Below are 12,707 nucleotides of genomic sequence, written 5' to 3'. Positions count from 1 at the left end.
GGCCTCTTTTAAGTTGAAAACTCTGTACACAGACATCTCCCTTGTCAATGCAATTGATTCAGCGGTCCATAAGCTTGCAAGCTTGCGTATTGCTTCCAAGAAGAAGGTTTTCGGTTGGTTGCAAAGCAATTTTTCCATTGCTTCCTGCACTTCTAAGAGTGTGGAAAATCGATAACCTCGCAAAGCATCCTTGAGCGGCCCAAACAAATGAAAGTCGGAGGGAGCAAGATTTGGGCTGTAGGAAGGGTGTTCCAGTACCTAAAAATTCAACTTGTTAATGGTCTGAAGGAGAGGGGGGCGAGCCGTGTGCGGGTGGGCGTTGTCATGCAACAATACTTTCTTCGACATTAGACCTCGGCGTTGGTTGCGAATTGTTGGCTTCAGTTTGTTTTACAATAGTTCACTGTAACTAGCGCTGTTGATCGTAGTTTCCTTCTCCATGAAGTCTTCCAGTTCAGGCCCTTTTGCGTCCTCAAAAAAGGTTAGCATAACATTTCCCACCAATAGCTCAATCTTTAATTTTTTCTTCGTCGGAGATTCCAGGTGTTCCCACTCTTTATCTGCCGTTCGATTCTGGCTAAAAGTGATAACCCAAGTTTCATCACCGGTGACTACTCTGCTCAAAAATGTGTCGCCTTTTTTTGTTGAAGCGATCAAGTAAGCATTGGCAGATGTCAATAAGCTTGAGCTTATGTTCTGCAGTAAGTTATCTTGCACCTTCTTCTTCTTCTTTTTTTTTTTTTTTTGTTTAACCTCTGAGTCCACAGTTAAGCATTACTTCAGAGGATGAGATGAATGATTTGTAGCGTGTGTGAAAATGCCATGCCTGACCGGGATTCGAACCCGGGACCTCTGGGTGAAGTTATCTTGCACCTATCGCGCACAGACTTTACGGAAGCTGAGCTCGCCGTGGATGATTTGATGGGCTGAACCATGACTGATGTTCAAAGAAGACGCTACCTCATCGATGGTAACTTGCCTATTTGCCAGCACCATCTCTCGAGATTGCTGAATCTTGTCGTCCGTGGTGGAGGTTGACGGGCTTTCTGCTCCCGCGTCGTGCGTTACACTCGTCTGACCACTTTAGACTTCTCGACCCACGAAAAACAAAACACTTTACGCGAGTCAGCACTGTCACCGTATTGTGATAAAAGTCTACGATGACTTTCAGTCCCTTTCGCTTCCCACGATCAGAAAAATCGGATCACTGCCTGTTATTTGTCCTTCATGCAAACTGATAGCGGAGCGTACATGATTACACTGTAATAACCGAAAGGCAAATGACGCGATCAGAATCAAATTTCGCACACGTGACCGCAGTCGTACCAACTCTAAGCACGCATTCACAGAAGGCAGTATGACAATCTTGAAGGTGTGTTATGGCGAAAGTGTGAATAATTTTTTTACTCGCACTCATATAATATGATCCACGACAAAATTTTACCATTATAATAAAACAAATTATTAAGTTTCAAACTAATCAGCGAAGATGTTGCTCGAATAGAATATAAAAAGAGTCATTATATATTGATGACCATAAAGGATGGTTTATTTTTCAGTATTTGGGATGTACTTTTGAAACTAACTGTGAAAAATTGAAATTCCCTCGGTTTTAATTAGAGTTACCGTAGCTCGAAGTTTTTGTATATCAAAATTCTTACTTTTCAATGCCTCAAAAGATGGTTTATCACAACCCTACCCTTTCCATTTACAATTTTGTATTTACCGGGTTTGGGGATGTGGTGGTCTCATACCGAAAAATAGATCTTTTCGAGGTTAGAGCATTTACTAAATTTTATTTTTGTAACACGCACACACACACACACCCACACACCCACCCACACGCACGCACACACACACACACACACACACACACACACACAGAGAGAGAGAGAGAGAGAGAGAGAGAGAGAGAGAGAGAGAGAGAGAGAGAGAGAGAGAGAGAGAGAGAGAGAGAGAGAAAATCCTGGAAGGTGTTGGCTGAATCTAATGGACTGATCAGGGAGTAAAGATAAACAATAGAGTCCATGTGGGCAATGCAACATCTGGCTTTATTTTCCCACTGTCCGCCATTTTGTTTTTTCAATAAATTTTATATCTTCAGAATGGATGAAAACATTGTAATGAAATATGGTGTACAAATATGCAACAACATCTTCCACAAAATAAATACGGCTGAAAATTTCAAAATGGCGACTATTTTAATTTCCTCATCTCATTTGGCCGTGGGGGAGGTTGCTTGTTGTTTACTATTGAACAGATTGCAACGTGCAAATTAGACGTATATATATATATATATATATATATATATATGTGTTCGACGGATAACATTTTATCAGCTAAAACATTTTTTTTTGCACAAGCTTAGCCATATATTTATATACAAATCAGGGAATGCAGCAGATTCTTTTACTTTACACATTAATAATTGTCGAACTCATAAGAATAATAATAATAATTTCTTACAAATTTCATTTGCGACTTTTTCAAGCTTCTCTTGGCTGCGGCTGATTAATACTATATTGAGACCTCGTTTTGCTAACTCCTTAGCGTAAGCCTTTCCAATACCATCAGTTGATCCAGTTACGACTGTAAAGAAAAAGAATTGCAATAAGTAAATTTGTTTCGTATAAATTAAATAAATGTGCTAATTACATAAAAAGAAGCTAGATTACTAGTTAAATAAATTCATAAATAGCATAAATAGTTTGTTTTTCTGAAAATAAAAGATTCTTTTAATATAAAAAAAAGAGAAAATATGTAACGAACCGTAGAGCAGGAAAACACGTGAGTTGAATTATTTAAATGTAATGGAAAATATATTAACCCACCGAGTTGGTCTAGTGGTGAACGCGTCTTTGTTAAGGCATTTACTTTTATACGGATTTGAATACTAGATCGTGGATACCGGTGTTCTTTGGTGGTTGGGTTTCAATTAACCACACATCTCAGAAATGGTTGACCTGAGACTGTACAAGACTACACTTCACTTACACTCATACATATGATTCCTCATTCATCCTCTGAAGTAATACTTGACAGTGATTCCCGGAGGCTAAATAGGGGGGAAATGGAAAATATACTATAGTGTTTGATACAAAAGAAAAACTTGTTTTCAAAGAGAAGTATCTTACAACCACTTATAAAAAAGTCAGTTTTAAAAAATATTACATTGTTCTTTTTCTACGGTCATTCTTTAAATTTTTAATTTCTTTGGAGGAAATGTGTAAAATTTACGGTAAATTACACACGAAAAAATACCGATTTTAACGTTTCAGCGTGCATTCTATTATTTCATTAATAGATTATATTCGAGTAAATAAATTAGTATTTAAGTTTATTTAATGAACAAAGCTTTATCTTAGTAGCAGAAATTGATTCTCTCCGCAGACAATAATGTACTAATTATTATTTATATTACTAAAAAAAATATATTAGTAACATGTTAATGGTTACATTTAATTACTATACACATTTCTTATTCAGCTTACCAAAGAGAATATGTAATTTTTACTTTTACCGCTAAACATCGTATTTATTCGCGTACTTCATGCACTTTTTGACCAACTTTTTTATCTAAAAGTAGGCACGTGATTTATGCGAGGAAACGATTTTACATAGGTTTATAATGAAAATAAAATTTGATAATCGGGAGAAAATGAAATTTATTTGATCGGATTTTTTAATATTTGAATATTTAAAAAAAGAAATTAGGTGCATGTATTACACAATGGTGTGAATTAAGCGAGTAAATACGGTAGTTAGACTGTCAACTAAGCAGTATACAATATAAGAGAAAGTATGCTAATCGGATCATATTTTTCATATAGAGCTTTTTACAGATCTTGATATTCCATTATCCCCCTCCCCTTAAAAAAACAGATTATTTTTTGCTTTATATTTCCAGTCTGGATGGATTATTTTTGGTACGATGGACTGACAATAAAGGGGGCAAGGAGATATGGACCTTATTGATCAAAATTTCACTCAAAGTGTAGGTTAAATTTTTCACATAATTTAATGTTCCTTAAATACTTTCTGATTGTTTTTAGACTAATTCAAACACCCATAAAAGTGTGGAACAAAATATCTATTTTCTTTTTTTCGTTTCTGGATTCAGTCATATTCTTGTACTAATCAACTGATTCAATTACATTATTGTCACTTTGGTTATACAGAGTGTCCCAAAACGGAAAAACTTTCAGGACATGTTCTACTGGAAAAAATAATAAAAAAAGTTAATATATACACGAGTTACGACTACCGAAAAATTTCGCCCGGATTTCAGCTCTTCTAGTAAAAAGAAGCCCTACTGTAATTTTTGGGACCCACATTAAGGAGTAAACTCGGTGGTTTCTTATGTAATATGAGCTGAAAAATAGGATAACATAGGTCTCGGAACAGTAAATTCAGTAGTTTTTAAGATATCCAACGTAAAACACAAAATTTGGTGTCGAATTTTTTTTTTAGGTATTTAGTTCAATAGTTTTGTTAAATGCGGAAGATTTAATAACAAGACTTGTAGATAATTTAATTCTGAGAAAATTAATGTAAATACCACTTTTAAAACGTAAATAAAAACTTTTAAAAACCGGTTTTTATTGAAGCAAAACAACCGAAAATTTTATTATTATTATTTTTGTAACTAATAAACAACATTCTTCTAAAAACAAAAACAAAAACTACTGAAAATATTAAAAAATTAAAAAAACTTTATAAAACATTATTTTATCTGTGTATATTCAATAATTTACACAGGTAACAAATTGATTACGTAAAATACTAAATTCAGATGTATGTTACTTTAGAAATATTAAAAAAAATTTATTATATTGGTTGGCAATACTAACAGTTGGTCAACAATGAAAATTGTGTACTCGGTTTGAATTTGTTGTCATAAATTACCATACAGATAAAGAAAGTGTAGTGTTATCATATCGTAGTGTAAAAATGCTTCAATTTTCTAATGAGGAATATGTCGATATAATTTTTGTTTATATTTACCCTGGTAATGCATCATTAAAAAACAAGAATAATTAACAATTTTTAAGTCAATAGATTTGACAGTAAAAGTTATTAAAATTTATCAAAATTAAATTTTTCAAAATAGGGAATGAATGTCCTAAAAATTCTGATAAATATTTTTTTTTTAATAATTTATTTACCAGTCTTGTGACTTGATAAAATTAAAAGTAACTTTTGATGAAAAATATGCACTTTTATCAAAATGTGCTCATAAAAGGCACATTTTGATGAAGGTGATGCATTTCAGAACATATGATTAATCATCGGTCGTATTAAAATTTATGAATAATAGAAATTGAAACATATAAAGTAGCACATATAATGATAAGAGATGCTAACAAATTACTCGATGCCAAGAATGACGTTTTTAAGGTGTGTATTAATAACGTTACCAGTACGTTTAAATATTAAATGAACAATTTGTGTTTATCTAGTAACGATATCCAAGATATAATAAAATTCTTATAAGTCTCTTGTTGGAACATATAATTCTGAAAAGCATAGCTATAATTTAATATTCATCAGACGTTACCAGATTAATAATGAAAATTGGTCTTTTGTAGAATGATAGTAAGCATCTTTGCAGGTTGTGCTATAAAAAATTAACGATCTTATTGAATCTGACAAAGCAACATGTTAGAAAATAAACACAAGAGAGATGAAATGTATAATTCGAGTATAGATTAAAGAAGTTGCCTAAATTTTTCTTAGGAGGGATACCATAAACAACGGTGCCATATTTTAAGTGCTGTCAGTAACTGAGGAAGAGTAGATAATTTTTCCCTAAAGAACTCTGCAACAAAAATAGTTTCGCTATTTTGAAAGACAGTTGTTTAATATTTATTTAATAAGTTTAAATTAATCATATTTAAAAAAAAAAGAATTAATTTATGTCATTTACTCCATAATAACACAATTAATTAAGCGTTAAGATGAAAAAAAAATTATTTAAAGTAACCAAATATGGATGAATGAAAAACTGAATCTGTTATAGTAAGTGGTTAACAAATGCTATATCATCCACATTACACCGTTACGATTCATGTTAAATACAATATCAGTTACATTATATCTTTACCGATGACCTTGAAGATGAAACAAACCGCCATATAATACTAATAAAAATCGAATTGGATTTATTTTATTCTTCAACACATTTCCGTTTATCTGTTCAATTTCAATAAATTCCTTTATTTAGTTTGCTTCTAAATTTTGACTAATTACTTTTTAATTTAATTAATATAAAATATTCCAAAGAGTTCTAAAAAATTACAATACAACAACCTAATAACTTTTCTAACATTCCTTATCAAATTTTAACGGTTTCAAGATTATCGTTCTTTTTTAAATAATAGCTACTCCAATCAGGAATAACTGATATGTATATTCGTTTTGATAAGCTAATTAAAGAAGAAAATTATTCAGTAATGAAAAAATACTATTATTACATGATGGAGGGAGTGATATTTGTAAATAAAAACTTCATTAAATATTTCATTCTTTTAAGTAGCACATTCTCTTCTGAGCAGAAAAAAAGAATGCAGACTATCGATCTAAAGAAATTGCTTACGAGCGTAAACTATGGATCTGTGGAATTCGGGAATTTGTATTATTTTTTAATCAACTAATTTTCTTAAATTTTCATCGAAAAACGATTGAACGTTAGAATGATATTAAATTATTCGAGGGATGAGTCGTTCATAACTCGCAAACGAAAAGATATAGTTAAAGCGAAACAAATGCTGCAAAAAAGTACATTATATTTGGTACAAAAACATATTTATTTTTCCACATAGCACAACTTATCCCAACGGTGAACCGGTTTCCTCATTTCTTTTTGAAGAATACTAGCGATCTCTTCTTGATCCACAACCTCAATGCTTCCGGTTCATTATCAGTGGTGAAATGAATATCCTCTTTAATCGCGAAAAGAAGTGAAAATCGCAGGAGGCAAATTTTAATCGGTATGGAAGGTTCAAATGTCAACTTCACAAGAACCTTCGCGTTACACGCGATGTATATGGACGAGCATTATCATGTTGCAGAATTATCAGATCTGTGTATTGTCATGAACGACACACACGTCTCGTAAGGTGTTTTAACGTCTCTTTTTATCGCACTGAATTTACAGTTAATCCAACTTCCAGGAAGTCGATTACGTACACATGTTTGGAATCCCAGAACACTGTCATAGTGAGTTTTTTTTATTGTGGTGAACTAGAGTGCTTTCGTTCGCCACATGCTCTGACATTTTTCTTCTCGGTCGTAATTATGCACTCGAATTTTGCCACAATATTGAGTAAGAAGTGTCATCTCCTTCGTCACGATAACGTTTCAGAAGTTGTTCACAACATTCCTTTCGCTGTTTGTTATTTTCTGTGAGTCTGCGTGGCACCCACAGTGAGCAGATTTTGCGGTAGCTCAGTTATACAATATGTCCTATTCGTTCTTTCAATATGCCTGTATGGCTAGCGATGGGTTGTTGTATGAAACAACTACCATTTGAATCAATTCATTCATCTCCTTTTGATGGTTCTCATCAGCCATAAAAACCGGTCGACCAATGTAAGGTTCATCCTTAATATTCGGATTACCAGTTCCTGATACATGAAATTTTATTACCCGCCTACTCAAAGTACTTCAATAAACAATTTCATCATTATAAATCGCTTATAGACAACGATAAATGTTAGTCGCGTTCACTTTCTCGCTGTTAAAAATTCAACCACTACACGTTGTTTTAGATGCTTTGAGATATCAGGCATTCTCAGCTCCATAACAATTGCGATTGACAGAAAATCAGAGGACGGGTGATCGACTTTTGGAATGTTAGTAGTAGGGAAATGAAATTATAAAATTGCAAACTTTGTGCGACATTTTATTCTCTTTATGTTCCAGAGTGCATTACATTTTATCTTTCCTATATTATTTACTATAAAAAAATTAGTATTAAGCGATATTAACTACAAAAAAGAAGGAAAATAACTCGTAAATGAAGAAAAAATATTTTTCCTTTTAAAAAATTATTCACTATATTTATTAGGAAAACTTATAATGAAACCACTTGAGAACATTTCCTCGAAAACGTTTTGGTAACCTAATACTATATTTTGCAATCTCAATTCAGTTAGATGCAAGTTTTTGATACTTTAATATTCTTACTAAAAAAAAAAAAATATTTTTCTTTTGTTTTGTAAAAAAAAGAAAAATTTATGGTTCTTAATATGTTAAAATGAGAATAGTTGCAGGATTTGTGGAGGAAGTAAAAAGAAACACCGTTTTTTACTTTCTTGTACGAAGTAAAGGAAGTAGGTATTTTGATCGCGAAAAAGTTTGGTTTTCAGATTTCAACGGAAATATCCATTTTGACCATCCCTGAATTCATTTTGATTAGTTTCGGCATGACGTCTGTACGTACGTCCGTACGTATGTATCTCGCATAACTAAAAAACGATTAGCCGTAGGATGTTGAAATTTTGGATTTAGGACTATTGTAACATCTAGTTGTACACCTCCCTTTTGATTGAATCGACTGAACCGAAAGCGTCCAAAACAGTCCCAAATCCCAAAAATCTGGATTTTGGACTTTTTCTAAACTACAGTAATAAGCCCTTATTGAATGCTTTTCAAGATATATCATAAGTGGTACTTATTTTCATTGGTTCCAGAGTTATAGTCAAATCAAATTTTAATTAATGAAATATTTGGATCTTACAAGGGTACATCGGTTCTAATTCGACTTCATGTACATTTCTTTTTCAAAATTCTTTTTATTTAATTTAAATACATTGATTTATTAATAATTATTAACTTCTGATTGTAAAAGAAGTTTCACAATAAATAATAATTCAATAATAACAATAATATATATATATATGAAAATTAAATCTGAAGTTATTAGTGAAATATAATTTTATGTACTTCTCATTTTAATTCAACAATTTTTACAGAGGTTAACAATTATTAATAGATCAATATATTTTTTAAAAAAAGTTTAAAAAAATATATGTATATGAAATCGGATTCGAAGCGATGTGTGCATGGTTACGGATCCGATACCTTCTCACTTACATCACATAACTACTTGAGCAACGTGAAACAAAATTAATATATAATGCTGATACGGACACCACAAAAAAATGTTATGCAATGTGGTGTCCACCACAATGCAATTGTGTAACTCTCCACTTTATTAAAGAATTGGAGGATCGTATCTCACTTTCAAATGAAATAAGTTTAAATGAAGTGCAACAAAAAATGTGTATATATAATTTAGTAGGCGTACAAGGAAGTCATGCGGTGTCCACATCAGATTTTTATTTTTTAGTTCTATGGATAAATTCACCTTAAAGCAGTTTTTTCTTAGCCGTTTAACGAGGCAGTGAAAAAAAGATGTTAATCCTTCATCTATTAATTGCTGACCGTGTCAGTTAATTTTGAACGAGTATTTACCAAACTATTAACTTAAAATATAATAATTATTACATGCTTTTCTTTAAATTAAAGTGGTTCAACCATATCCTTGAATCTTACAACCTTAATTAAACTAACTTCTCGACGTCATACAATAGTGAAATTTTACACAGCGACGTAAGTCGGGTGACAATAAAATATGCCATTGTTAATTTCATATATTTTTATATTTTATTAAATATGAATATGTCTATATATAATACAAAGGGAATATCTTGAGAAAGGAAGATGAAGATGTTGCTATCGATTCGATTGATTTTAGTATGAGTAGATCATACAGTTGGCTGTTGAAAAGGATTTTAATATAACTGCGTAAACTTACCTTCTAAAATTTATGTATGCTAATCATCTGATTTATAAATAACTGGTATCATTTGTAATAATGGAAATTAATTCTCCAGGTAATATAGAATAAAATTTCATATAAATATTTTTTTGTTTGCTAAAGAATTAAAACAACTAAAAGTAAAACCTTACTTATCAGTTTAAATACATACAAAATTAAAATAAAAAAAAAAAAAAAAAAAAAAAATAGTGTAAAATTAAAAGTTTACGAAAAAATGTTATTACTTAAGAAGATTTAATATGTTCAAATATGATTCCAAGCAACTCAGTCCTATGGAGAAAATAAATTTAAAAAATCTAAAACACACGCTTTTTTAAAAAAAAAAAATAAATAAATAACAAAAAATAATTCGTACAAATTTTGTTTTCAAGAAAATTACTTTAAAAAGAAATTCTTTCAAGAAAATTGGTACGAATTATTTGTTTTTTTGTTTTTCATATCTTTACCATTTATCACCATAGTTTTTTCAATCTTTTTTATGTTATTATTTTTAGCTTTTAATTTTTCCTTTTTATTGTAAAAATTAGTTTTTTGAACAAAAGCATGTCTAAAAGACTTTTTTGTTTATTTTTCATAATCTATACCATTTATCGGCATAGTGCTTTCAATAATTTTTTTTTATATGTTATCACTTTTAGCTTTAATTTTTCCTTTATACTGTAAAAATTTGATGATATATTTCCTTAAGATTCATTGATAATTAAGAATTCTTCCTACCATGATTTTTACTGAACGCAGGCTACAGCTATTGAAGGATATACTTATAACTAATGGAAAAAAAATATGAAAAAAAATAATTACTATTTAAAGTAATATTTAATAAATAATAATGGTTTATAATAAATTATTATGTTTAAATAATATAAAAATAAAACTCTAAAGATTAAAGTAAAAATCTAAATAAATTTACAAAAAACTAATAATAAAAAATCAGCCATCTTGTTAAAGGATAAGGGTTGAGAATATCTAAATAAAAATAAATAAATAAAAAGATATAAGGGATATCATAAATAATCTTCTTCCTTTTGAACTCGGTTAAAAATAAACATAAACATATTCATTCATATATTGTGCTCATGCTCATATATTGCTGTGAATACAACATTTGAAAGTGACACAACAATATAAAAAGTTACAGTTAGATGATTAAGCATTTTATAACAAAACAATAAAATAAAGATAGACATTAATGATCAATTTCAAAATTAGAAAGTGAATGAATAATTTAATAATTAAATATATATATAAAAGATTAATTTCTTAATTTAATGTAAAAATTATTACATAATATTTAAGTTAATAAACTTACAAAAAGATACTGAGTTTAATGCACAGATCAATCATTTGTGCAGCGTGCAGCCACACATGTCACAAATGATTAATTATTATAATTATTAAAAAAGAGATACTATCGAAGGTCATATGACAAAGAGTAACAGTAAAAGTAATGGTTAAAAATTAAAATGTAAGACTTGGAAAAATAAAACTATTTTACTTTTTATTAAAGAATATATACTTCCTTGTTACCACAGACAAATTAAACTTAAAAAGGACGAGTCATACATTAACTAAGTTTATATCCGTGCATTTACAGAAAAAAGAGAAAGTCAACCTTTACACTCCCACAGTTACAGTCTACTTATCTATAAATTGAAGTAAAGGAAAAAAATTAAATAAAACAAAGCCAATAATTTCTTATACTAAGGTAGCCTTTCTACTTTGTTAATTCTTAATAAAAAGTCGCTTTTATTTAAGGGAAAAAGAATTAAAGTCAATGATAGCTATCTGCGTTATCTACTTAATATTAATTTATCATAATCTATACACTACAGCAGTCAAGTTATTGATTCGTATGACATGCAAATCTCCGGATATATAATGCAGCTTTATTAATTCGAAGCCTACAGGCAGGTGCGTCTCTTGTTCATGCATTTTAAATTTGTCCTAGAATGTGTACAATATGTTAAAACTCTTGATCTCATGATTGCCATATCACCAAGTACTATTAATTAGAACCCAAAAATATATTGGTGATCTAATACAGAATAGCCGTTACTAATCCTTAACTATAACCGTCTAACCACAACAAGAAGTGTAAATTTAAAAACATACGTAAATGGTTATCATTTTCTTTCTTCCAACATACAATACAACAGTTTATATATATTATATAATTATAAATAAACTTAACTACCAGTGTTGACCGGGTGTTACATCTTATTTATTACTTGAAGAGAACCCTTTGTCCAAATTATAAAAAATATTTCGTGTGAATATTATTTCAAATTTTATATCTTTTAATTATCCTCCCCCCCCCCCGAAATTTTTCACTAAACGTTTTCCGCAGCATGTAAATAACAAAAAAAATTCTTCAAGACAGGAAAAGGAACCTTTGTTTGAAATTTAAAAAAAAATCAGAAAAATCCGGAAAAATGCTTTAATCTTTATCGCTTGAAGTATTTTGTTAAAATACGTGATAAGTTTCACGAAAAAAGAAGTGGGTTTCATTTTCTATTATTTATTTCTTTATTTCTATAAATATTTTTTTTACTTTTCGTAAAGTCCGTTCTGAGCGAATAAAAAAAATATTTTTCTTCAACAGTGGCGGCTTATTAGTAACTTTTTAACTAAAGAAATATCATACCTCACTAAAACTTCAATCACCGAAATTATCTTATCTTTTTAAAACAAGCTTATTCGACAAGTTTGTTTAACAATCTATGAACTCTATTAACATAATTAACCTGGGACAAACTCAAAAAAAAAAAAAAAAATACATAAATTGATAATAAAGCCATTGAAGAAAAATATAATTTGCTTTATTTTCATATGGAATGCAAAAATAATAATTTTTTTGACGCAA

The 12,707-nt window shown here is 30.0% G+C and overlaps 1 protein-coding gene across 1 annotated transcript in view; it reads right to left on the bottom strand.

The window, feature by feature from the left end:
* Positions 1-12,707, bottom strand: part of LOC142323697 (inactive hydroxysteroid dehydrogenase-like protein 1) — a 146,038-nt gene that overhangs the window by 25,805 nt on the left and 107,526 nt on the right. The window contains exon 2 of the mRNA XM_075363802.1: positions 2,467-2,589. Within this exon, the coding sequence (XP_075219917.1) occupies positions 2,467-2,589 (123 nt within the window). The remainder of the gene's footprint in view (positions 1-2,466; positions 2,590-12,707) is intronic.

The sequence above is a fragment of the Lycorma delicatula genome, chromosome 4 (genome assembly GCF_047948215.1).
Source record: "Lycorma delicatula isolate Av1 chromosome 4, ASM4794821v1, whole genome shotgun sequence".
NCBI lineage: Eukaryota > Metazoa > Arthropoda > Insecta > Hemiptera > Fulgoridae > Lycorma > Lycorma delicatula.
Note: the sequence above shows the minus strand (reverse complement) of the source record. Positions and strands in the feature narration are given on the sequence as shown.